The sequence below is a fragment of the Plectrocnemia conspersa genome, unplaced genomic scaffold, assembly GCF_051122295.1.
Source record: "Plectrocnemia conspersa isolate PC_06_02 unplaced genomic scaffold, ASM5112229v1 ptg000005l, whole genome shotgun sequence".
In the NCBI taxonomy this organism is placed as follows: domain Eukaryota; kingdom Metazoa; phylum Arthropoda; class Insecta; order Trichoptera; family Polycentropodidae; genus Plectrocnemia; species Plectrocnemia conspersa.
The window spans coordinates 18,115,739-18,141,434 of record NW_028277169.1 but is presented as its reverse complement, the minus strand read 5'-3'; the positions used below and the strand labels follow the sequence as shown (position 1 = coordinate 18,141,434).

Genomic DNA, 25,696 nt, shown 5'->3' with positions numbered 1-25,696 from the left:
AGGAGTGTTTTACGTACACAATACGTCCTTGGAACGCCGTCTAGTCAAACGAAGTGCATATTTGTTCAATTTGTTTGAACGAATACACTAGACTAGATTCACTATCGTGAAACTGCACTCTACTATAAAAATTTAAATTAATTTTAGGTGCGTATATGACTTCTAAGATTATCTCATAATTTATAATGAATCATAAAAAACAGCACAGTGGGCTCTGAAAAAATCCATAAATATGGAAAATATTGCAGTATTTCATTTTCAAAGAAAATGAGTGAGAAAAAGTAAAACAAATATATGAAAATTATGAATCGTAAGATTAATTAGAATGCATCTTAACTACGCGAATTCGCGCAAGTATTCCATAGACTCAGGTCAAAGTTAACACACATCGCCGGTCGAACTTAACCCACGCGATTCGTTCATCGCCATGTTCGTCGACCTCCCACAGACATTCACACAAGCTGAAAATTTGTGATATTTCGGTGTTAGTGTATGTTTACACACGCTATTATCAAGCTTTATATAAACACACGAACTAAATAGTGTAGTGGCGTTAATAAGTATTAACATTAGAATTATAATATATTTATTTTATAAATATTCATAATTAACAAGTTACATAAATATTATCGTCGTACAAGTTGCCGATAATTCTCAATAACAGAAAATGTCCGTGGTGGTAACCCGACTTGAATTTATAACTATATTAAAATTGGAAACCCCACACACGTTTTCATTCAGATCACAGTCTCGATAAGCCATATTACAACTTCCTAAAATAATTTTCTTAATCGTATTTTTATGGATATTTATTTAGTTCCATATAATCACGATAAAAAATAATAGCTTTTATGTGTGCGTTAACATTTCAATTTTAAAATTGATTTTTGATCAACTGTGTTGAAAGACAAAAATAATAACAATATATGAACAGCTGTGATTTCTGATATTTTAAGTGACGAACTTAAAAACATATTGTTTGGCAAATGTGATTTAACTAGATATATGATAGTTATGTTTATATATACATGTACTGAGAGAGACGCCGATCGACGGAACATCCTTTCCGTATATGCGCAAAAAAGAGGAAGAGATTGCCGCTCTGCCTCGGTGCAGCCAATTGCTGCTGTTATTATGCCAACTGTATTGATCACTCAGTTGAAAAACTATTTAAAACGTAGTTTTTGGATAAAAAAAACTGGAAGAAGAAACTCATTAGAAGCCCCCAATACACTTTTGAGAAAGATCTTAAACTTCAGGTAAGGTCAGTCAGTCATTAAAAGTCAAAATATATCTGTTGTACTACAATAAATCATTTAAATTAAGACTTGTAAATTAATTTCTTTTCCTACAAGCAAGAATTACTTTACAGTAGTGATTTAGCAAATATTTAATGTTTATTTTAATGTTAAGTACAATTTGAAGAAATTAAAGAATGTAAAATTATTTTTAATTATTTAGTACCACATACAAAAAGTGGCATTCAAATGGAATTGATCAAAATCCAGTGCAACATGGTGCTAAAATAAAGGTAAAATAAATTTGGTATTCCAGTTTTTATTTTTAAGTACCAGAAGATTTTTTTAAAATGCGTAGGTTTGCAAAAAAATATAGGCAATGTTTAATAGCACGTACCAATCTAAGCAATTGTTTTTTCTTTTAAATACTAATAAGACTTCACTCAAGTCGAGATTAAGAAATGTGCATTTAGAATCAGTACTGAAAACATAATTATCTGAAAAAATTACACATGATATTGCTATAAAAAATCCATTAAAAAATATTTATTTTTTATATAATACTTTGATTTTAAATACTGCTGTTTTTTTTATTTTGTAAATTTATTCAAAACATTTAATAATATTATTTTCGAATAATGTTAAGCTTAATTTTAATGCTCGCTACAATTTTAGGGGAGGGGGAAGATTCTTTGGTTTGCGTCCCGCAGACTTTGACGGTTCCTCATAACAATAATTTACGCGTTAAAAGCGTCATAAAAGTTCACTAGTTTTTATGACACGGCAATGTCGCAATGTCGCAATATGTAAATGATTGCAAATGAAAATAATTAAACAAAAACATCATCTATAATGTAACCTTACAACTAATGACAGAACCGGATGGCGTATTTTGTTTTGAGATACCAAGACAATGGAAATCACAATGAAAAGAACACAAATATTTTATTAATATTATTATTTGCCTTCCAAAAAGACTTGAACACGAATAATATATACAAAATAAGATATGCAAACATCCGAAGTAGTTAACACGTCCTGAAGCTCAATGGTAGCGGTTAGGAATGCGAGAACAGCCCCTTTCGGTGATATATACCAGTACGCGTACAAAACGCTACAACAATGGAAAGCTCGGAAATGTCCTGAAATCGAACGAGTGCTTAAATTTCAGCTGAAAAAATTCGCCCCAGCAGGAGCAAAGTGGGTGAGGTCTGTAAATCAAGGCGCGGTCTGTGCGATTAGGGCCATTTAGCGTTCTGCTAATAAAACGTGTAGTAGGATAGAGGGGAAAAAACAGAAACTGACGGGGTACAAGCGTTCGCCGAACAATTAGATTTCACATATGTACGTACGTACGAAGGTATGATACGTATGTGGTGTGTATACATAGCCAACATCGATAGGTGGTAGCAAACGTAGCGAAACGAGAGAGGGAAAATGCCAAGAGTACCCTTGTAACTAATTACGGCTACGGCGCAAGTAAATGCCGGCGCGAGCCTTTTAAAAAATTCTATTAACTTTTAAGGAAAAACGGCTCACATTTTATGTTTTTTGTATGCACATAAACGAAATTCGAGTGAAAATCTATTGTTTGTTGAAATTCACCAAAAGAGAGATTTGCGAGGCAAGGCGGTTAAAATGAGTACAATTAATTAAAGGCTAAGACTTTAAATTAATTGTAGTAAGTTTAATTTATTTTTCTTCAAAGGGATATAAATAAATTGGTCGTGTCTTAGCTAAACCATTTTGACAAATTTTATTTTTGTCAAATATACATTTTAGTCTGTCGTACTACAGCGATATAAGTATTATATAATAGCACTGTATATATTCACTATCGTGGTATAATCGATCGAAAGTTATATTTGTAACACAGTACTTAATATCTAAAACAACGCCCTCGTTTTCCTGCGCAAGATCTGATTTCTTAATTTATTGCATTATGACCAAAAATCACGTTTTGATGTCAGCATTGGCTAGCTAATTTCCTTTCTCTCTTTTGCGATATTTTTCAAGTTATATAACTTTCATACCTTTTTATATAATGTAAGAGCTGCCCTAAAATATTGGAGATATACTAAAGTACGTTTCGGAGCTCATATATAAGTTAAATATTAAGATAGAGATACCCGTTCAAGAAACACACGTGAGTACAGATATGTGTGGATGGATCGTGAATTGTCTTCTTTTTCTTGCAAGAGAAAACACATAACGTAGACAGCGAGACGCCCGTTAAAACACGGGGAGGCGAAGTACGAAAAATAAAAGAGGTCATGGCAAGAAGAAAACTTTGTGGAGAAAGTCAGACATTACTGTGAGTTACGCGGACATTAAAAACACGTAATGCTTCGTTATTGAGACTACAGCCGGTGGGGTGCTCGAAGCATCCCTTAAACCTTTACAATTACCGATACTAAACAGAAGCACTTCGAGAGTTGATAAAATAATTATTGCTAAAACAGAATCTCATCGCATGCTTATACTAGCAAGAATTATCTAAATATTCACGTATATGCAAATTGTACTGGCACTGTACAAATACGTACATGCATAATTTCCTGAATGCGCCAATAACTTTACTGGTTCCTAGATATCCGTAATATAGACACATTTCGATATAACGTTTTCGAATAGGCGAATATGTCGCAAATGCATGCGTATCATACATCGTTTTAACCTGAACATACCGATTGACACGAATTCCGAAGCTGTAGTAAGAACGTTTAGCTGCGGATGCCGAATAATATAAGCCAAACAAGCTCGCCAAGTAAAGACTTCTCCTTTTAAGAATTACGATGAAAATTCTGAGAAAAATAATCAACGAATAACGTCAAATCGAATCATATTAAACGCTCTTTGTGGGAATCACTTTTTTCGTTTAAAATATTTAGAATTCCATTTGCACAAATTTTCCATCAAAGCTGTCGTTTCTGCTATTACGAGACACGAAATTTATGTGGAATCATTGTGTCGCATATACAATAAAATCTGAACCACACATGCACACGCCCAGCGAGCGTATTTGTATATCTACGAATAAGTTTTGAAAGCACACATAAAGAAAATGGTCACTGGAAATAAAATCGGAGACGAGTAATGGCTTCCCTTCGCAATAAAGTTCGCAAAGTAAGAGCGTCTCGAGGACGATGAAATGCGATGCTCGAATGTAAATCCGTATATCTACATTTTTGTAAAGATACAAGGGGCAATTGAATATTTTTTGTCATCCTTCGTACCGCGTAAAGAAATTTGTTTGTGTACATTTTTTGTTACTGATATTTTAGCGAATCGTTCGGTAAGTAAAAAATTCACGAAGCTTAAGAGACGTATAATGATTTAATATTTTATTGTTCAGATAATGAAGAAAAGTTATGCCTCATACATCAATTATTATTGAATAATGTGTTTCAGATACTTTCATTACATTATGATTAATTAAGAGTATATGTGTGGATATACATCATTTTTCTTCTCAAGAATTATCGGGAATTTTAATAAAGCCTATTTTATTAAAAAAAATATGTATGAATCTGCTGAATAAAAAAGTGAGTTTGTGCCAGATGTTTAAATATATTCATTAGAGCTTGAAAGTATTCGAATCAAAAAAAATTGTTTACGATTTTTTCAACTACTCTAATCGGCCTTACCATTAATTTGGTACTCTAAGAACTACATTAGTATTTAGATAAAAAGCAACCGTTCCGCCTAGAAATCAGCAGATTGCAAAAATATATGAGGGCTTTCATCAAAAAAATTTCCCGTTGATATTCCGTTCCTCGCTTTTTCAATAATCTAAAAGGGTTTTTCATATTTATTTTGCTTGAAATATAAAAAATCAAAGTATCAATAGCTATTATAGACATTTTTCTTTACGATATGTGAATTAAAACGGTATTCGGAAATGTATTTGTAACTTGACACTCAATCAAAGTAAGCATATCCGTTCTAGTGCTTCGATTATTTGCGTTCATTATAATAAACCATCGTCCTATTGTAGCTTTTTATCTAGAACGATCATCTAGTTCCTTGTTTATCAATAATATAAAACTATCTACAATAATAAACTGTATTATTATAATCACATTTTTTATTTCTCGAAAAATGAAAAACATCGAAAAAGTAGAATTCTTAATGGATATAAATACGCTCTATTTTTTGTGAGGCAATTGAATTACATACATATATAAATATATCAATGGTCTCTTTATAAACTAGAAAATCTGCAAAGAGCATACTTCAACGTAAAAAATGTTAGTAATTTAAAAAAAGTGTAAAGCATTTCCATTACAAAAAAAATAATTAACCTAATATACGTAGAAAGCTTGCTCATAAAAGTAAGTTTAAAATGCTGTATATAATTCTTCACAAGAACATAATCTGAACCAAATATTTATATTATAAAGATTAAAATGATTTGATACAAAGCAAACTATTTGATTAAAAAATACCAGTCCGGGGTTCAGGTTTTGTTTTTATTTTATTTATATTTATTATATTTTCTGAACATTGCTATCATATGTCGGCAGATTACAAAGATAATGCAAAGTGCATGTTTTATGCTGGACGTGCATCAATAATAAAGTAAATAAAAGACAGTAATTGTGCAAAGCACGCAACAAACAATAAGATTATTTAGACTAATTTACAAATGCTTTTTGCCGCCCGACGTAATGCACATTATATAACGGATCTTTTAAGCGCAGCAGCATTCTATAATTTTTCGGGAAATTTATTTACTCGGTGTAGCAAAAATTTTTTACGTAACCGACTCTACTTTTGTAAACGAATTTTCATTTATGGAATATATCACAAATTTCCATTCACATTTTAATTAGTCCATTAAACGAATAATGATTCATGTTATTCTACTATCGGGACGACACCCTCCTCGCAAACAAATAATTTCGACTATAAATTGCAATATATTTATAAATAATTAATATCGACTTAGCATATCAACCCTAATTTGAGTAATTTAAGTAGGAGGAAGGGGGGTTTTATACCAATTTATAGCAATATATAATATATGAGAGGCAGCAGCAGGGGTAGGAATCATGTCATGTTCAAGGGTCGCTTGGATAGTGCTGTATAAAACTCATCGTTGAAATCGAAAATTAAAATTTACTATAACATGTTTATTAGAGTGACCCACTATTTTGATGAAGGTTGTATGTATAATGCACCTAATTTGAACAATATTCTCACACAACAGTGAATAATTTATTAAGCTTCAATATCGATTATTAATTAATAATAATTTGATCATCGTTTTATTAATGGTATAATATAAAAACGTTAAATGATTAAATACATACAGTTTGTATGATCTAAATTTTAAGTGTTTATATATGTTTTTAATAAAATAATGAGCATTAAAATTAATGTAAATACAATGAAGATTTATAGATTAAACATGGATATTGGAATAATAAGAATTCACTGTTACAATTGTACTTAAGTTTAAAAGTAATTTAATAATGTTCCTGGAATTCAATTACACTTGTTTGGATTAGGATAAGCAGAATAAATAGCAAATTTGCTCTCGCAAACTTTAAATTGCGTTCAAGCCCCACAAATTGTATTAGTAAAACAATTCAAATGAAATATGGAAACGTTCGGATGACAATCCATCAACTCGCCGTCGATGACAAGAGCGACGTCATTACAATGGTAGTGACATGATGGCATGAAAACGTTTCGCATAAACGCGACGGGTAAATTTATTGGTAAAATTTTGTACAGAAAAAATATGACGAGTAAATAAGTAATACGCAAACACTATTACATAAAAGCGCCTACGCAAATCGGCTATTTTTAGAGGATTTGCTGTGCGATGAACAAAACCCTCCTCGGAAGCGTTTTAAACGACGACAAAAAACGCGTAGAAAGAATAACGTTTATCAATCTGGAAAAATACACAATGCGCCAAGAAAAATAAATGGTACCTAACTAATCGCAAGGGTGAAAGAAAACAATGCTGAAAGACTCTCGCCTACTTCAGGTGTTGGAAGAAAAAAAAAGCGTTATCTCTTTCAAAATAAAAAGTTTTATAAAAAAAGTTATAATGAAAACACTTTACAAATAAATACGGAAAATAAACGCAGAAAAAAATTCTCGTCTCGCCATATTGACCACTAAGAAATTAAGTAAAACATATAATCTATATTTAAATACATAATGAGAAAGTCTAAGCTTAAGCAAATGTTAACAATGAGTACTAAGTCAACGAGTGTCTGTACAAAAAAAATACGCTTATACATCTAAAAGCTTCGTTATTGAAGCAATTTCAACCGAAAATATATCATTCACAATCTATTTAAACCAGAGGCAAAATTATATATACTGTCCTTAATTGGGACCTTCACACAATGGATAATATATGTATGTCATATAGTAATGTGCATGGAATCAAAAGATCAAAATCTTATACTATATATTATTATTATAAGGTAAATTATATTCATATAAGATCTATTATTATCATTATGTAGTTATACAATATAATTGGTTTCGCTATTTAAATTCATCGACATTAAAAGAGCCCTTTGTTACGGGTGTTTTACATACACCGACTTTATACAAATCCACTAGCATTGGAAGGCTTTTGCATACTTCAGACTACTTATGTTTTCAACCACAACCGAGGTATTTAGTTATACATGTAAGGGCTCGCACAAAGACTTTGCGATAACTTATTCAATTAGAACACTATCTACAAAGCGGGGCGAATTACGTCGATATTGAAAAAAGTTTTGTTTTGTAAACAAAACGAGCAAATGGATTATAAAATCATTTAATTAGCAAAAGAGGTTTTTATATTCATGCCGGCGGCGGTACAAAGAAAGCAAGTAGCTGGAGTACCCATCGTCTGGGGGCGAATAAAAAAAATCAACCCTTCACGAAATGCTAATAATATACAAACACGAAAAACGTCTCTGTCGTCGGCTCGGTTTTGCGTCAATGCGAGAACAAAAAACTTGGTTGTCTTTCTTTCTAGAAATATAAATACAGAGAATTATGCGAATACAAAAGGGCCAATTTGTGTCATAAACAGGGGCGAAGGGAACCGTTGAATATCCAGCGCGGTCAGACAAGTGTACGAAATTTGTAATGTATAATGAGTATAATGTGCTTATCAATATAGGAAACGTTTTAGGTGTAAGTTCATATCCGGCGAAGGGTTATGAAGCCGGTTTCGGGTCGGGTCCGCTTATACTTGTGATGGATAGAGCAGGTAGCCTCCGGGAAAACCTCTCTAAAGGACGTGGTTGAAGAAAGGAGGAAAATTTGTGACGGCACAAAGGCCCAGTTTGATTCAGAATTTAAACCGTTATATTAATGTACGATCATGTTGTGGGTATGTAGCTACGATTCTAAATTATGTTTGAATGTAATTAAAACTAAATTAGGGGCATATAAAAAGCGGTGATAAACTATTATATTAATGGCGTAATTTTCCGCACCCGAAGCCATTGAATATTTCAATCTTACTTGATATTTGAACAACTTTAATGAATTTTAACGATTATAATAGCTTTAAATTTGTTAAATTTCCACAATGGAATGAATTAAAATACTTGGTTATGTAAATAATACGGTTTAATAGAATTATTTTGAATTAATAAAACAAACCTTTGTTATCGAAAACTCCGGCAGTTAAGCACTAGTATTAAATATATAATACATACAAAAATCAACTGAGAGCCAAATTATAAATTAATAGTTACCTGAAACTATATTGTTATATTATATGTCATCAAAAATTATGTCTAGTAGAAAATAAATTATGATTATATGTATTATATAAATATTATATAGTACCTGTATACTGTGTTCGATAGCTAACGGCGCAATGATTTCCATCAAGCGTGCAAGAATAATATTAACATACTCACACAAAAATGCATAATTTAACTATTTAGTTTTAACATAGACAGCAATTTTTTTAATGTTACATAAAATATGTGCAACACTGTTATTTTTAAATTTAAAAAATCCTAAGCTAAACCCATAATGTGTACGGTAGAGATGCAAGTAAATTTTAATAAATTTATTATTGGCTGAAAAATTCAGGATGCCTTTGAAAGCTGATGGTGACATGTAAACATCTATATTTTAAGTTAGCGAATGAAGGTTTTAAGCTTTTTTGTTACTCTTACTCATCACATACACAAAATATAAAATCACATTTTGCATTGAATGGTGACGAAACAACAACAAAAAAATAATTATGCTAGCATACAAGTCCCACTATACGCTTAAACCTAATAAAAAATTGATTCCGTGGCATATTGTACATGTAGTATATAGTATTAAAATATTAGTCACTAAGTTAGTTGCACTAAGTATATTAAGTATTATTATTAAGGCCAAGAAATAGGATTAACGGCCAAAAAGCGCGCGGTCAGAATCAGCGTTATCTTTTTCCGATTGCCGAATAAATTTTCAAACGTCACTCTTGACATTGATTTTACCACCTTTGAAAGACAAACTACTAAGCACTACATACATATGTATCGTGAATTATAAGATATTGCATATTAAACAAGTACAGCTGAAAGTTAATGTGAATAATTTTTAAAATAAGATTAAGTAAACAGATAAGGAATTATCTTTTACTACGATAGCTCACTTATATGTGCAAATGTAGTCTAAAAAAAAGAAAAATTGATTGAAATGATATTAAATTCTCCAGACCCATCAAAACATCAATTTATTTATTTTTTCATTAAAGCATTCAACATTTTACAGCCATGGAATAAAAAATAACATCCATATAGTTGGTCTATCATTATAACAATAATGAAAGATAAATCTACAGCATGATGACTGATATTTTTGTCTAAAATAATAATATGCATATGATACATTGCTCAAAAACGGCAATAATATGTTGAATCAGCAAGTGAGGAACATATTAATTACATTTACGAGAATAATGTTCTTGATATTTGGTTCTGTAAGTATTTATTTTTTCGAAAATGATTTCAGAAGGAGAAAAAATGTCGCTCTGATTCATGAAACGTTAAAAGAATGTAACATTAATAACACTAAAGGTTATGGAATACATTCTTTTAATAAAAATATGGTAATTTCATTTAAAAAAATACATTTTTTTAACTAATGTAATTAATTGTTTATACAAGTGTAATCAAAACATACATATAAGATACAATACAAACATAAATATAATACGAAAATATTAATATTATAATTTATTTATTTATGTAAGAAGGTGTTTCTTTATTCCATTGAGGAGAACCGCTACATTTTTATTTTTGTGGATTGTCCTGGGAATAATATTATATAAATCAACTCCGTACAATATTCCCCTGGCCGTACTCGTTTTCTTATACTTATCTATCCATAAATTATTTCTATATACATATTTATTTATTATTAAATATTTAATAAAATACTCTGGTAACATTATTTTCCAACATTTATAAATACTAATACATTCATCTTCAATACTCCTTAAATATCCAACCATTCCAAACTATTGTATTAATGTATTGTATAATATCATACTTGAAAGAGAAAGCAATTACGCATATAGCTTTAATAGCCATTATAACGGCCATTAGAACTTCCGAGGATAGAGAAAAAGTAATTGGATAAAAAAACTTCAGACGTCTTACACTCAGAAAAGTAACCAATTACGCAGTCGTGAAAGTTCATTTGCCTACAAGAAGATGCTTATTGTCATAAGAAAAAAAACTTAGTGTCGCCTTTAAGAAATGCAGCTTTTATGGACTTTGAACTATGGGCGGTTCTTTGTGACTGATAATTGGTTAAATAAATATTGGTCCAGGGTTTCAAGCACCTAGATAGTCAAAATAACTTATTTTGTTAAAATTTGACCAAAAGGCAGTCCAAATAGATCGATCAAAATGTACAACCATACATTAAATAAACACCAATTCGGGTTAAACAAGTCAATGCAGATTATCCACCGAGAGTAAATCTCTGGACTGAATTGGAAATAAATTAAATTTTGTCAACTATAAATAATACTAAAGTAAAATATACCATTGATTTTTATTAACACATGTTTTTATCTAAAAATACTTTCATCTTTTATAGAAATATCGAAAAAGAGAAAATCTTTTCCTCCGACGAAATAGGCAGAAATCGAATCTCATTTCCGGCAAACGCTGTCTACGACTTCAACGAAGCGGACAGTTCCGAAGCGAAATTCAGAATTTCTCCAAAGATTTACAGAGCCTTCTTAGTGTGAAAATAGCAGAATCATCATTTTAATTATTACGTTACGTTCATTAATAACGTGTCTTTGAGATAAAAGAGATTATTTGAGCATGCGTTGTTCATTCGAACACATGCACAGGGCCTAACACCAATGCTCATAAAATAATATCGTACACCTATATTAAGTAAAGACGATTGAAATATATTAAATATTTTTACACTTTATTACATAAACTAAAATAAAATAATGAAATAAAGTCGCAAATATAAAATTGATTTCTGCTTTAATTTATTCTTAATTTTTAAAATAAATTATATTTGCAGATTATTTATTCAGTAATCGAATTGCACTTGCTAACGAATTTAAAAGTGTGTTTGATTTCGCAAAAATAGATTGCAATGCAGAGCATGTTCCAGGCAAAAAACTTGAGTTCATCAAGTAAAGAATAACAATTCGTGATACCTCGAATATTATTGGAATAATATTCGAGGGCATTTAGATGTTTTTGTTTATATATTGCAAAAAAATATATTCATGTTTTATTGTATTAAAAACATATGTATATTAAGAAAATTGTTTTAATAATATGTAATATTTTATTGTGGTGGAATTCCATAATAACAATCCATATTATAATATGCTTACAGCTGATCTAATCAGATTCGCATCACAAACTCCAGCAATTTTTATGTCTTATTAGAAATATTAGATTCGTGAGAGTAAGAACTCGGGTTATCATTAAATAAAATACCAAGATCATTTGTAGAGTTTTCCCTTTTGAGAAGAACTTCTCTAAGATCATAGAGATTTATTAATGGTCAATGGTAGATGTTATCTTTAAACTTGCTGTATTCGTTAAATATAGGTTAAATAATACATAAATTGACATGGTTATAAATATATAATGCATGGATAAAAATCACATTAACACGAACGACCGTTGCAAACGAGGGTGAAGACGAAGTTTTCCGGTTCGGTTTTAAGTACGGTTCGAATATGGCCGCCGTAAGACTCGTACGCAATCGAGCAAGGATTCCCAAACGGACTGTGCAGATTTATATCCAATTCTGCTGGCTCGCCATCCTGTTTTAGTGGCCGGACAGAACGGGGAAAGTTGAACAGATAAGCGTCGAGGGTCCTCGTTCGAAACGTTGCTTCCCGACCGACCACCCTCTCTTTCCATCCACCGTGGGATATTTGCATAGATTAAAACCGTACTGCAGCGCCATTTGTAATCGGGAATTCGAATCCATAAATATTCAAAGTGAATATGGTTTGTCCGGCTGCATTCGACTTCCGACGTGTAAAATAATACAATTAGCAAGAGCGCCGGGGGCGCCCGAGACTGGTGCGCGATCTATTGAGTTAATTTTACCGCAGATCGCGCCTGAGTTGCTCATCTTGGCAAGGTGTCGCTTATAAATGGGTAAATGCGAGGGTGGATCGTAATTGAATTAGGCCGTTAATGCCAAAAGAGAATCCTTTAAAACAGGTGACACTATGTGTTGGGTGTATTCTACCGAGCGATAAAGCGTTATAAATTGCTCGGTCGTGTTTTTCAAGAGACAAAGAAAAGCGACAGGTTATAGGCAATGGTATTAAAAAACCGGTTAATAATATTTTATAAATCAAATTAAGTCTTATAAAAAGGAATGTATATTATTTATATTGTTGTATTGATGCAAAAATTGGTACAGTGACGATTGATTCCCCGACAGTTGATCCCTTGACAATTGATATAAGCTCGTAGTAAATTTATATAATTTGCTTTTATCTATATAACCATAGTAGTATTGACCGGAAATATTATTAGCTATTAAGATTAAAAGTTGTGAAGATTATAAAAAAATAAAGTTACTTTTCTAATTTCTTTAGAAAGTTCATCGTTAATTGGAAACAGGATTTTTTACTTTAATAACAATTTACTTATTAATATTGAATATATTTTTTTTAATCTCTATAGAAATGTTAATTTAATATGTATTTTAAATTACTTTGCTTATAATTATTATTATACTTACATAAATATTTAGTTTAGTATTCTTATTAATTATATATTTTATACAATTAATAATAAAAGATTAATAAAAATTGAAAATAATATAAATATAAAAATCTCATATTCTATATTATAATCCTGTTTGCCTGTCCCACTAAAAAATATGCTCCAGTCTCTTGACAATTTCTAGGACCTAGAAATCGCAACTTTTTTATTAAATAATATTATGTTGTTTGATACATATAAACACATATATTTTATTAATTTGTAACGTAATTTAAACATATATCAAAATACAACGAATGATATTCGCCAATCAATATAAAAGTCACTTAAAGCAATTTTTCGATTCAAGAGATTGTGCAAATTGCAGAAAATTCAAACAATAAGATATTATGCATAAAATAGGCTAATAAATAAGAGTTGTTAAATTCCCTAAATCTACTGTTTCGTTGTATGTTTATTTCTAGAATTCATGACAATTAATAAGTTGCTCTTTGTGACACTAATTGACTTAAGTGATTAATGCTTTTTTGTGATAAATTATATTTCTTAATGTCACAAGCTATATATTTCCAAATCCAAAACCCTCGTATGTGCTGTCATGTGAAAATATTTCAATAAAAATATATCATACATAATCAAGTGTTTATTGATAATACGCGAAAGTTCGACATAAATATTGAATAAATGCGAGATAAAAGCCATTAGAAGTGTTAAGAAACGAACCAAAATAATTGCATAGCTCAATGTGTTAATGTTTTAATATTAAAATGAACAAGCGGTTTCGCAATCTTAAACGCCATCTATTTTTAAAAAATCTTTTATAGAAAATGCAGTTGTTTTGATTACTTGATTACCCGATTTTTTTTTTTTGGAGATCTATTGATAAGCAAAAAAATATATTAAATAAACAGTATGTTATTATAATAAAACAGTATATTGTTGTACATATATGTATAATATTGATTAACAGAAAACTGAATAATCGTTGAAGAGAACAAATATAAATTGGATGAGGATTTTTTTATCATAAACGCCAATAATCGAGTTACGAAGGAATTTGGGGCTCCCGTATTTATACCAGAACCGTAGTGAATATTGTCAATAACAGCTACATTTTTCATATTTCGAAAGAGATAAAGATAAAAACCTCTTTAAATTATTGAAAACACGACAGGCAAATTTTAGCCCCATCGACGGATTGTTGTCACCAGCTACCCTTACAGATTATAGAGATATCTTATGATTTTTCTCTGAATCGTTTCAGGAGTAAATTTTAAACATTTCGCTTCGCTGATATTCCAGACTATTAACTAAGGTAGAACTAACCAGCATGATAGACTAGTGGTAAAGTCAGTGACTAATACCCGAAAAACCTGAGTTCGAATCCCATATGAACCTTTGTGTTTTTCAATTTTTATCGTGGCTAGATCAAATCTAGTAATAATTATATAATTATAATAATTCTGATCGATCATTACAGATTTGCTTTTCCTAGATTTTCTTAATCTCACGTATGAATATTTCAATAATTATTTCAAATTGAGCTAAGTAAATTCACTCGAAACGTATGAAACACTTTAAAAAAATAAAATATGTATAAAAAATGTTGTATTATAGCATCATAATTTCAATTACAGGTCTCCAATAATGGAAAGAAATAAACAATACAACGTCCGATTCGTACACCTTGATCATAAATATTTGTCGGTCGAACAAAACGATCATTACGAAAAATGATAAGCACATTATGTTCCGTGAATTTCCGAACAAGCAGCCTGCTTTGAGCCCTCCACCCTCACAAGGTGTCGGTGATTGAAATTTTCCCTTGTTTTTTTTTCTACCAACAATCCCTTACTTTTTTCTTTGGTACTCGTTAGCGTTCTCTTTGGTCCACAAAATCCACCTTGTACTTACGGAGGCGAAAAAAGCCCACTGTGGTAATAATAATTTTTTAAATTCACTAGCGATCAAAATTATAAAATTTGTATATCATGCATTATAAATAATCAGGTTATGCTTGAACATAAACATGTATCGTTAATATGCAACATAAGTATTTATAATTTTCGCATACGTAATATGACAACATAATAAATATGATAAATAAAAGAGTAATTCGTGCTTTATAACAATGATGATTATCATTATTCACGAAGGTTAAAAAATCAATATTTGACCCATATATAATATATGTATGTATTTACATTCTACTAACAGTAATTTATTTTCTTATGATATTATCTCATAGACATGTGTATTTCAAACATATACGTATCAGCGATCTAATATAATAAAACATGATACATTCCATATAACATGTACAAATGAGGAAAATAGGCTAAACTGTATAAGCATATAAGATTAAACATGCCTACTAATATGCACGCGATATTAAAATTTTACTATATGGGATTAACTCACTTTTTGGGCGTTTTTCACTTTAGGGAATTTCATTTTTAGTTTTTGGAATGATACATAGTGGCATTGTAATTTTAATCATAAACAACTTTATCTGAATATAGCTTCGTATCCACCATAAATTTTACAATGAAAAGCAAACGCATAATACTTAAAGACGTTCATACACTAATATTTACTAAATTTATTTTTGATAAAACTTTAGCTGCAATTTGCACTTTTAATTAGCGCCATTTTGTATTTCTACGCCAATTTATTTTATACATAAAAGTACATAGTTGTGCATACGAGAATAATTTATCTGTCGACCTTCTTGATTTATTATTATTTTGCGTCAATTTTATATCGACAAGTTGGAACCTTATACAACTTATTATAAATGAAGATGCTGTCTTAACATTAATTTTAGAGTAAATGTTTGTTCAAGCAAATATATACGCTAAAGCGTAGAGGTCACTAGTATTTAGCGACTCACTAGTCGACAAATATACACTCGACTGAATTGCTGCTACATGTAAAATCCATGTAAGCAACATACCTATCCCGCAACATCTTCTATAAGCTCATTCTTGCCACGTATAAATTCCAATATTTGACCAAGAGATTTGCATGTTCAGCTTGCAACTGGCTTAGACGTTCAATGAGAAACTCCCTACATTGTATCCTTTATCTCGAGAAAATTGCGACATTTATAGAAGTATATGCATATTAGAAATAATCCGTGGCAAAACACGGTTCCGTAATATAAAGCTCGTTTATGTAATTGTACTAGCTAAATGAAGTACCATGTGTAAACGAACATGAATTATAATTATTTTCATTACAGCAAGGTGCTGGGGTACAAGTTTATATCGTCGCGTTGGTTTCTATCCCTTGGAAGACATTAATTTAAACCACAGGTAGGAATTTTACACATTTCAGAAATTCTAGAAGAACTCCCATTTAAGTGACACCTAATTACAAACGCTTGCGATTCTAAATGTGTCGTTTTCAAGAATGGGCGTGTTAGATAATTCTTATTCAACCGTAGTTATCCATTTTATTACTATAAAATAGTGTAGATCTGTTCTCATTCAGACACAGCTGGTGGGAACATTGTGTTATGAATATTTTTATTTATTTATAGTTATATACACAAATATTTATTGTAAATTTAATGTTGTAAATGCCAGGCACAGGCCCAATGCGTTACAACGATATAACAATTATAATATACGGAGTACACATTTTGACACGAGATTGAAACTAGAGTCTAAAATTGGGTGATATATATTTTTATTGATTATAAATTATTGTATTATTCAATTGATATAGGTATGTCACCATGCAGTTAGGTAGATTTGCATTAATAACATAACTTTTATAATAAATAAATAAAAATCAATTTACATACAGGAATTGTACTGTAGAACCCATAGCCAAAAAACTGCGAAACATATTAGATACTGTCAGGACCACCCGTAATGGTTACGAGGAAATTAATCGTGAAGAACTTGCTAAAAGGATTATGCTTTTGTGGGGATCTCATTATTAAAACTCGCGTTAATGACTGAACAAAAATTATCATTCATCAATAAGGATAAACCAGACAATAGAGTAAAGGATAGGACCACACAAATACCTCGTTATGACTATAAAAAACGTTTAGCGTTTCCCATAAATAACACGCAATGATTCTCCAGTGCATTGACAGAATATTTCTTTGTTGCGAAATAGTCACGGTAAACAATATATCACAAGAAGGCAAACAAACACCGTAATGCCACAATAATAACGTTGCACAATTTGACCTCAGAGATCCATCAAACAAATGTCACTTTCTAAAGGCGTATACATATTTCGTTGTTCTAAGAAACGAGTGCAACGATTGGCTGGATGATCACTGTATGATTATGTTTGGTCAGAAAGCTTTGCAGTCCTGAATATATAAGGCTGGTATCCAATGAGGACTAGGCAGACACTCGAAGATACTCGCAAGTTAGGCCTGCCTAACAAACACGCAGAGATGGCCCGACAGGAGATACGCAGAGACACTGCCCGCTCGCGGACAACATATGGTCATGGACGCTCATATCCTGGGAGGGACTCCACTATACGAGCACCGCAGCAGAGAGGGATCAACCTGCGCCATACTGTCACTGCCACCGCAATTAGAACTCTAAGAATCTTCCACTGACATCATCCCTCCGCCAGCTTTCCAACACCGCTCCGAGAATAACGTATGTATATAATTATAATCTAATAAAATTCTCACTAGTTTCCACTTGCGTTTTACTGGCTGCGAAATCACACCCCTTAGGGTTACTAAGCCTTAAAATGTATTTATGTCTCTTGGGCTTTCTACGAGCGTTTTATTTCGTGAGCGTAAAATAAGCAATTCCATATCTGAGCAAACATCCATTAACAATTTCAAAATCACTTACATAAAAACCGTGAAAAGAAAGGTGAGGTTGGAGCGCAAACATCTCCGCCGAACATTCCATAGAACGACGACGTTTTTAAATCAACTTTAGAGATATAGTCTAACAATATATTTTTTGACAATAACAAAGATTCTGGATTTGCCCCCGAATCATCAGAAACTAAAGAGGCGTTGGATTTCACCAATTTTCATCAGAATTTGGCAGTACTGAATCACTTTCTTTAAACACCCCAGTCAGGAATTTACTTATTTTAGATACTTCGGTCTCGAACTTAATCCAGAACTACCACTCTGCTATTATCTTAGAATAACCAAGAGTTTAGCTTAACTCGCACCAATCAGAGCAATGCTAAATCGAAATTTAAAAGCCAAAGAAAACAACCGTTTACTCCAACTGTAACCTGAATCCCAAAAGTTTAATCGGATCTTCGAGACATCGAGACAAAAAACTTTGCACTTACATATATAAATAAACACGTGCACCGTCAGATTCTGAACAATTCTGTTTTTGATGATTAATTAAAATCAGCTAGGTACTGCATATATGGTATTAAAAATTCTTTAATAAAGAGCTAATAGATTATAAAAACTCTTTGTTCGTATTCAGTTATACAATTCGTATGCCAGAACTCAGGTCTGACGTATTCTGTGTCACATCTTGCTCTGTCTGACTTATTCGTGAATGTATTTTGTATATGGTTTCAAACATGGAACGTACAAAGGATCAAAGCATTTGACAAAGTTACATCACGTAATTAGGGTTTATTTGATTGCCTGAACTATATCAGCTAATTGCATGTGAAATTATCACCTGGGATTGGGAAATTTAAAATTTTAATTAATTTTTAATGTTATTGTATAATTTTTTTATTTCTTATGTATAATGTGTAATATTATTTTTATTGTTTAATAATATTATTATACATTTATATATGTATACACATTGGCGAAAACTACTAATATTATTTAGATATTAGGAGTTAAGCACAAGAATAAAGAAAATAAATATATTCATAGGATAATATTTAACTTAACCGATACTTTATTTACATATATAGATAGTTTTAGTTATTTGAAGAGGTCAAGAAATTTTATTACGGCATTTTTTTATTGTACATATTTTACTTTAAAAAATATTTTAGTACATTACTAATCTCTAATTAGCGTAATTAGCTTCAAACGTATCATAATATATTAAGTAGTACACTTTTTTCTCGCGAAAAAATCTATATTGATTATATAAATAAATAAGTACTTATGTAGCTACGTGTCTAATCAGTATAAATTTGGAACATTTTCATTTTCTATTCGAAAAAACGTGACCCTCGAAACTATCTTAAAACGGGATGCTAACGAAAGCTACAAGCGTCTCACGTATACCAATAACCATGGTCTTTGTTTACTTCCCGGCTCGAAGTTGATTTCCGTCTTGAACGGCCTCGCTTTTCCTTGTCGACATTCCCGGTCCTGTTTTTTTTATTCCCTGACTTTCTCGACTTGTTCACCCACCGATATTGATTGAAGTTACGTTTTCATTTCGCGCATTCCAACACACTCGTGAAATCAAATCGAGAAAGATTTTTAAAGGAAGCGTTGAAAATACACTTCAATGTCAAACGGTTATCTATTTGACATTTTCAATTTTACAGAACAGTATATAAAATTTTCGCATTTACATAACAATCGACGAACTTGGGGGTGTAAAGAAAAAGCGAACAACATTCCACACAGATTTTCAATTCCACCGTTATGTTTTATTATATGCAAGTTATTTTAAAATAATAAATTAAATAAACGCGCTTATATATACATACTTATTATGCTACTCGTCATTCTGTAATTGACTAGAGATAAGCTAGTCTATTTAATATTAATTTTCTTAAAGGTAGTCAAGATAAGACGACAAGCTTTGTTTCGCAACAATTATATTTCCGTCAAAAAGACGCAATTATGTAGTTGTCACTTTGATAAACCAAGAGATTTTGATTAACATTCATTCATATAATAAAAGTTCTGTTTATAACAGAGATTAGCCGTCAAAAGTAGTCTGTTTTGATTCCAAACTGCATCAATTTTTTTCAAATCCATTACTAATATTTATATCAAGAAAATCATGGACAAATTTTATTGCAACGTTGTAAGCAGATATATGTTCGTTTTCGAGCAATTCTTCATTGATTTTCTTTTACTAGGAAAATGACAAACGTTCAACTCCACACGCAAGCACCAAAACCACAGTATCGACGCACCCCTGTCCAATACTAACCGAAATCTCCGGCATGACGAGGATCTAAATAGTAACCCTAATTGCACGTCGTTTATTAACAACGCCCTTTCTCTCTGCTGAAAATTGGTTAAGACATGAGTTTCGAATTAATTGAACGTCTATTTTACGACTCATGCACCATAGTATCACCAAAAAGGAAAAAATTATCGCACCGACGCATGCACCTGATAAGCTGTGTACCTGCCGCGATAAACATTTTTATCGCAAGTTTTCACGAGTTGGCACATACGACACGTCATTCGTGAACGCCATTAATCTAACCAGTTTTACTACCGCTTCAAACACACTGATAGCACACTATTTTTTTATATTTCACTTTTTATGGTACAATCATAATTTACGCGCAATCAATTGAACAATATATAAAAATTGTAAATATTCTAACACTGCAACTACTTACTTTTATGACATGGGAATATTACGAAATGAACTTGAAATTATATTTATTTACCAACCATTTTGCCTCTATTGCAATATAACTAGCTAGACAAAAGGTGTCGTTATTTATAAATTTATTGAAATATATTGCAACTTCTATCGATACAATACTATGTAACACAACTCGTTATCTTTATATTGTATTTGTATACAGTTATCTATTAGCAGTTTTTAAGCCGTTAAATAGATAATAAATCAGATAAAACAAATTTAGTATTTATATATTATTTCAGAAGATGTGAGGTGATTAAAAATGGAATGAACATCATAATCTAATTTATCATATAAAAGACCACAAAGCGAAGTTCTTCTTGTTAACATAATGCTTTAAAGAAGTAATTTAAAAATACGTTTTTTTCAATCCGAGAAACGGAGAAAAATTAACGTGAATGTGAGTCAAACGAGTACGTCAAGAATTTGCATAAACAATGTTTTGACATACAATAGAGCAACCTTGGTATTGACATAAATATAGGAAAAAAATTTAAAACATTACTCTATTTGGAATCACCAGGAGAGCAAGAAAAGCAATGATGAAATTTATGAAATTGTGGATCTTTTGAACTACTATCTTTCATCTCTCTCGAAATCTCACTTTTCAAGATAAACCACCATTTTATATTTGCATAAAATCTCGTAAAACATACAAAACGCCTAGACGCCATTTTAATTTAGTCACGTCAATTTTCTTCTGACCTTCTATTGTAAACCTTGCGCTTATCTTAATCGTCAAAATGTAATCATCGAACAAGAAACGATCAACCATCATCTGCGCTTTCATTACTGCAAATTATTCAAAATATGAAATATTAAGATCGATATTGCTTATTGTAATAATAATAACAATACAAGAAAAACCATACAAATAAAAATATGTTAAAATTGAAATTAAAAGGATTAAAACAAATGGAAAAACTTAAACGGGCAATAACAACAACATAAAAAAATAATTAAATATTAAACACAGGCGTTTAAAATAAATTGGCGAGTGTGCATATTAGGCATGGAAATATATAAAACAAAAAAGCAATATTATTCTCATCAAAACATTGTTGATTTAAAAAATCGTTACAGAGACACGACCCTCAGAAAATCAAACTCTCATAAGCTCACCCCATACTCTGTCAAACTGAATTATTGAAATATTTGAACGATAGAACCGAATTTACGAATCAATATCAGCCTTACAATATCAATTTTCGCATTCTCGTACTCAATGTCGATTAATCGCTTACACCACACGAGTCGGTACATAGTAAATCAATAAATTGATCCAATAATTGCTCGGAAAACACACATCGTGTGACACCTGAGTTGGACGAATATAGAATATACATAGTAACGAGAATATAGTCGACGTTAGTCTCGAAGTATTGCCCAGGGCAAATGATAAGATAACTCGGTTAAATCATTTGAATCCCGCAAATAATTATCTCATCACTCAAACGCTTTGCAATACGTCTGGCTCAGAAGCCTAAATGAATAATAATAATAATGATTGGGGTTAGCCCGAGCAGCAAATGTTTGTAATTTTTCATCTGTTATAATAAAGATTGATTGATCAATAAGTGACGCGTTGAAAAGCAACGCGTCACTTATATACAGAGAGATCACAGAGGCACATAACAAAAAAATAAGTAAAATAGGTACATAAAATCTAATAATTGTATCTACTCTAGCACAGTAATCTCTAAAATGGATATTTTTTCTCTGAAATAAGTAATGATATTAATTAAAGTACTACCAAAAGTTTTCTTTAAATAAAATTTAAAACTATTATTACTTTTCTGCGCAAGTAAAGTATCGGGTTTTCACCTTGGTTTTTGCGTTTTTTTTCTTACATTTGCAAAAATGTATAACTTTTTATAAATTAACAATAATTTCACTATTATTTCTGTGTTTCTTAACAGTAGTCGTATTAATGATGCTATTTAATAATGGGATATTTTTACTTTCTATATTTTTAACCCAAAATCAATTATGAGACTGGATATAAAATAATCTCAGTTAAGCTATATTATGCTTTATGAGTTTCAACTTGGTCATAATGCGACAATAACAGTTAAAAACATATGAAATGCTATAAAAATTTCGTATTCCGTGTATTTTTACAATGAATATTTTCGTAAAGTCGGGTTGTTAGTGAGGATATTAGGGCTGCCCTTTAAAGCATGTCCGAGATTAACAACATATAAGCTAGCACAAAGCTCAACGTGTCGCCTACATCAGTTAAGAAAGGGGTTAATTTTCAGAATATGGGTATCTCATTAATTGTCTGAGGAAAACCTCGCGCAGCGATTCTCAATATGGCAATAATCAATGATTCTAAAACAGAAAGATTTGTTTTTGAGTCGACTTGTTACTGAAGATAAAAAGTGGGTCCTTTACTCTAACATACGATATAAAAGGCAGTGGTTGGATGGCAATCAATCCCCAATTCCAATCCCTAGAACAAGATTACACCACAATAAGATAATGTTATGCATTTGGTGAGATATAAAAGACATAATTCATTATGAGTTATTGGATTATAGGCAGACAATTACGTCAGACACAAAGTGTGCTCGGCTAATTCGTTTAAAAGCGACTAAGAGCATAAAAATACCTTCCTTATAATTTAAAACAACGGTAATTTTACAACAAGACAGCGCTTGCCTCGCGTATCCAAGAAGACGATAGAAAATATCGATGGATTTTCTTGGAAACTCCTATCCATTGCTCCAAACAATTATCATATATTTAGATCCCTGCAACAACTTTTAGGAGGAAAAAAATATGTTATAAAAACAGATATAAAAAACGACATTAAAGAATTTATTGCTTTCAAAAATACAATATTTTTCGAATCAGATATAAAAAAATTGATTAACATGTGAAGAATAATTGTAGAAAAAGATTGAGAATATATAGTTTAGTAGTATACGTTTTAATATTTAATTAATTTAACCCGCACTTTCAAAACGCAAAGACTTATGGAACAACCTGATATATTTAAAAAATATTTATTCGTCTTTGATCGTGCAGCATATCTGAGATTACATTTTATACGAATTTAAAAAAGGAAGTAGTACAACTACCGCGACTAAAAATATATCTGTGAAGTATGTAGTTTTGGATTTTGAGTTCTTTCCTGTTATCGGGTGCCATTTTCTGTAACTCTTTGGCGACTAAACAACGATATACGAGGTTTGGTAACCTCGTATTGTTGTTCGCGATAACAGCAAATAAATGCTATCGACGATCATTGTCGGTGTCATATAGCTCGAAAAGGTAAATGAATTTAGGAATATGTTATCTAAACCAGTGTTCCCCAAAGTTGGGTACGCGAGTCGACACTTGGGGGGGGGGGGGTATGCTGAGTGATAATTACACTATCCTCAACTTATAGCCGAGATGCTTTCAGATACTCGTAAAAGAGTTGACAGCACATATTTTAGATAAAATATATTTTTCTCTCTTAGGGGTGCGAGATTAGAATAGTTTGGAAATCACTTTTCTAACAAACCTAAACCAAAAGAAGTATTAAGAAATAGCCCCCGATAACAAAAAAGTGCCTTTTGTTCTGAAAATGTCTAGTCCATAGTAAATGCAGACCTCAGCTGATTTAATATTGATCAATCAAATGTTAAACCATCCTGCGCGTGATAAAAATTTAAGGTGTATTGTATGTATTAAAAAATCTGAATAAAAAACGGCCACGTTTACAGGTTTTCACCACGATAAACCCAGAACATCTACAGTACTCACCACTAAAAATCACTCTCGTGATTCAAATTTCAAAATAAGTTTTTTTTACATACTTTTTAAACAGACTCTAAATGCTTTCGCATCAACCTAATACTATAAAAACAATACCACATTAAACATATAAATATTAGGTCACATTGAAAAAACTATGACTAATGTTTGATATTACCGAAATTTGAAACTAAAAACAACTCATGTTATTTTGAACAGTATTGATTCCAATAGCCGAATAATATAATCTTAATAGATTCGAGTTGGAAAAATGGTGATTTATTATATTTAGTGAAGCAAAACCCGATAATAATTTTCGTTATATGTCGAAAAAAGGTGTTTTTCACTTTCGTTTTAAAATATAAACAAACGTCAAACACTGCACTTTTTCCGTCCATTTTCGCAGATAGAGCGAACATGCAGTCGTTCAGTCGTGCAGTTCGATGCGAATACGACCTTCGCGTCGATCGGCGAAACAATCGATAGCCGCGGGTACGCAAAAATGCGGAAAAAGTGCACAGGTTATGTAACGCGACAATATCCTGTCAGATTGTAGTCGAAGCGACGGAACCGGTTGACGTTTGACAGTTCGGGGGAGAGGGGTTGAAAAAGAGGGGGAGGGGTCGCGACGACTCACCAGATGCAGCACGGTATTGACGACCTCTCTGTTGGCCACTTGTCCGACCTGCACCAGGCCGATGAGCACGGCGAACTTGAGCTCGTCGTTCATGGGCATGCGGACCACTTCGTCCGGGCGCTGCACCTCGGCGAGGGGCGGCGCCGGGGGCCCCGCGCGCCCCGCCGCCGCCATGCGACTCGCGGGGATCACGCCGCTCACGAACTAAACAAAAACCGACCAGACGTCGCGCACGGGAGCACTGCCCGCATTCCGTCGCCGGCACCGCCGCTGACACTGCCGCACGCGCGTCTCGCGAACACT

The 25,696-nt window shown here is 31.8% G+C and overlaps 1 protein-coding gene across 7 annotated transcripts in view; it reads right to left on the bottom strand.

Annotated features, from left to right (window-relative positions):
* Positions 1-25,696, bottom strand: part of rg (A kinase anchor protein rugose) — a 529,428-nt gene extending 503,732 nt beyond the window's left edge. For all 7 annotated transcript variants that reach the window (XM_088185373.1, XM_088185374.1, XM_088185375.1 and 4 more), the window contains exon 1: positions 25,394-25,696. In XM_088185373.1, coding sequence (XP_088041499.1) covers positions 25,394-25,567 — 174 coding nt within the window. In that variant the 5' untranslated portion in view covers positions 25,568-25,696. The remainder of the gene's footprint in view (positions 1-25,393) is intronic.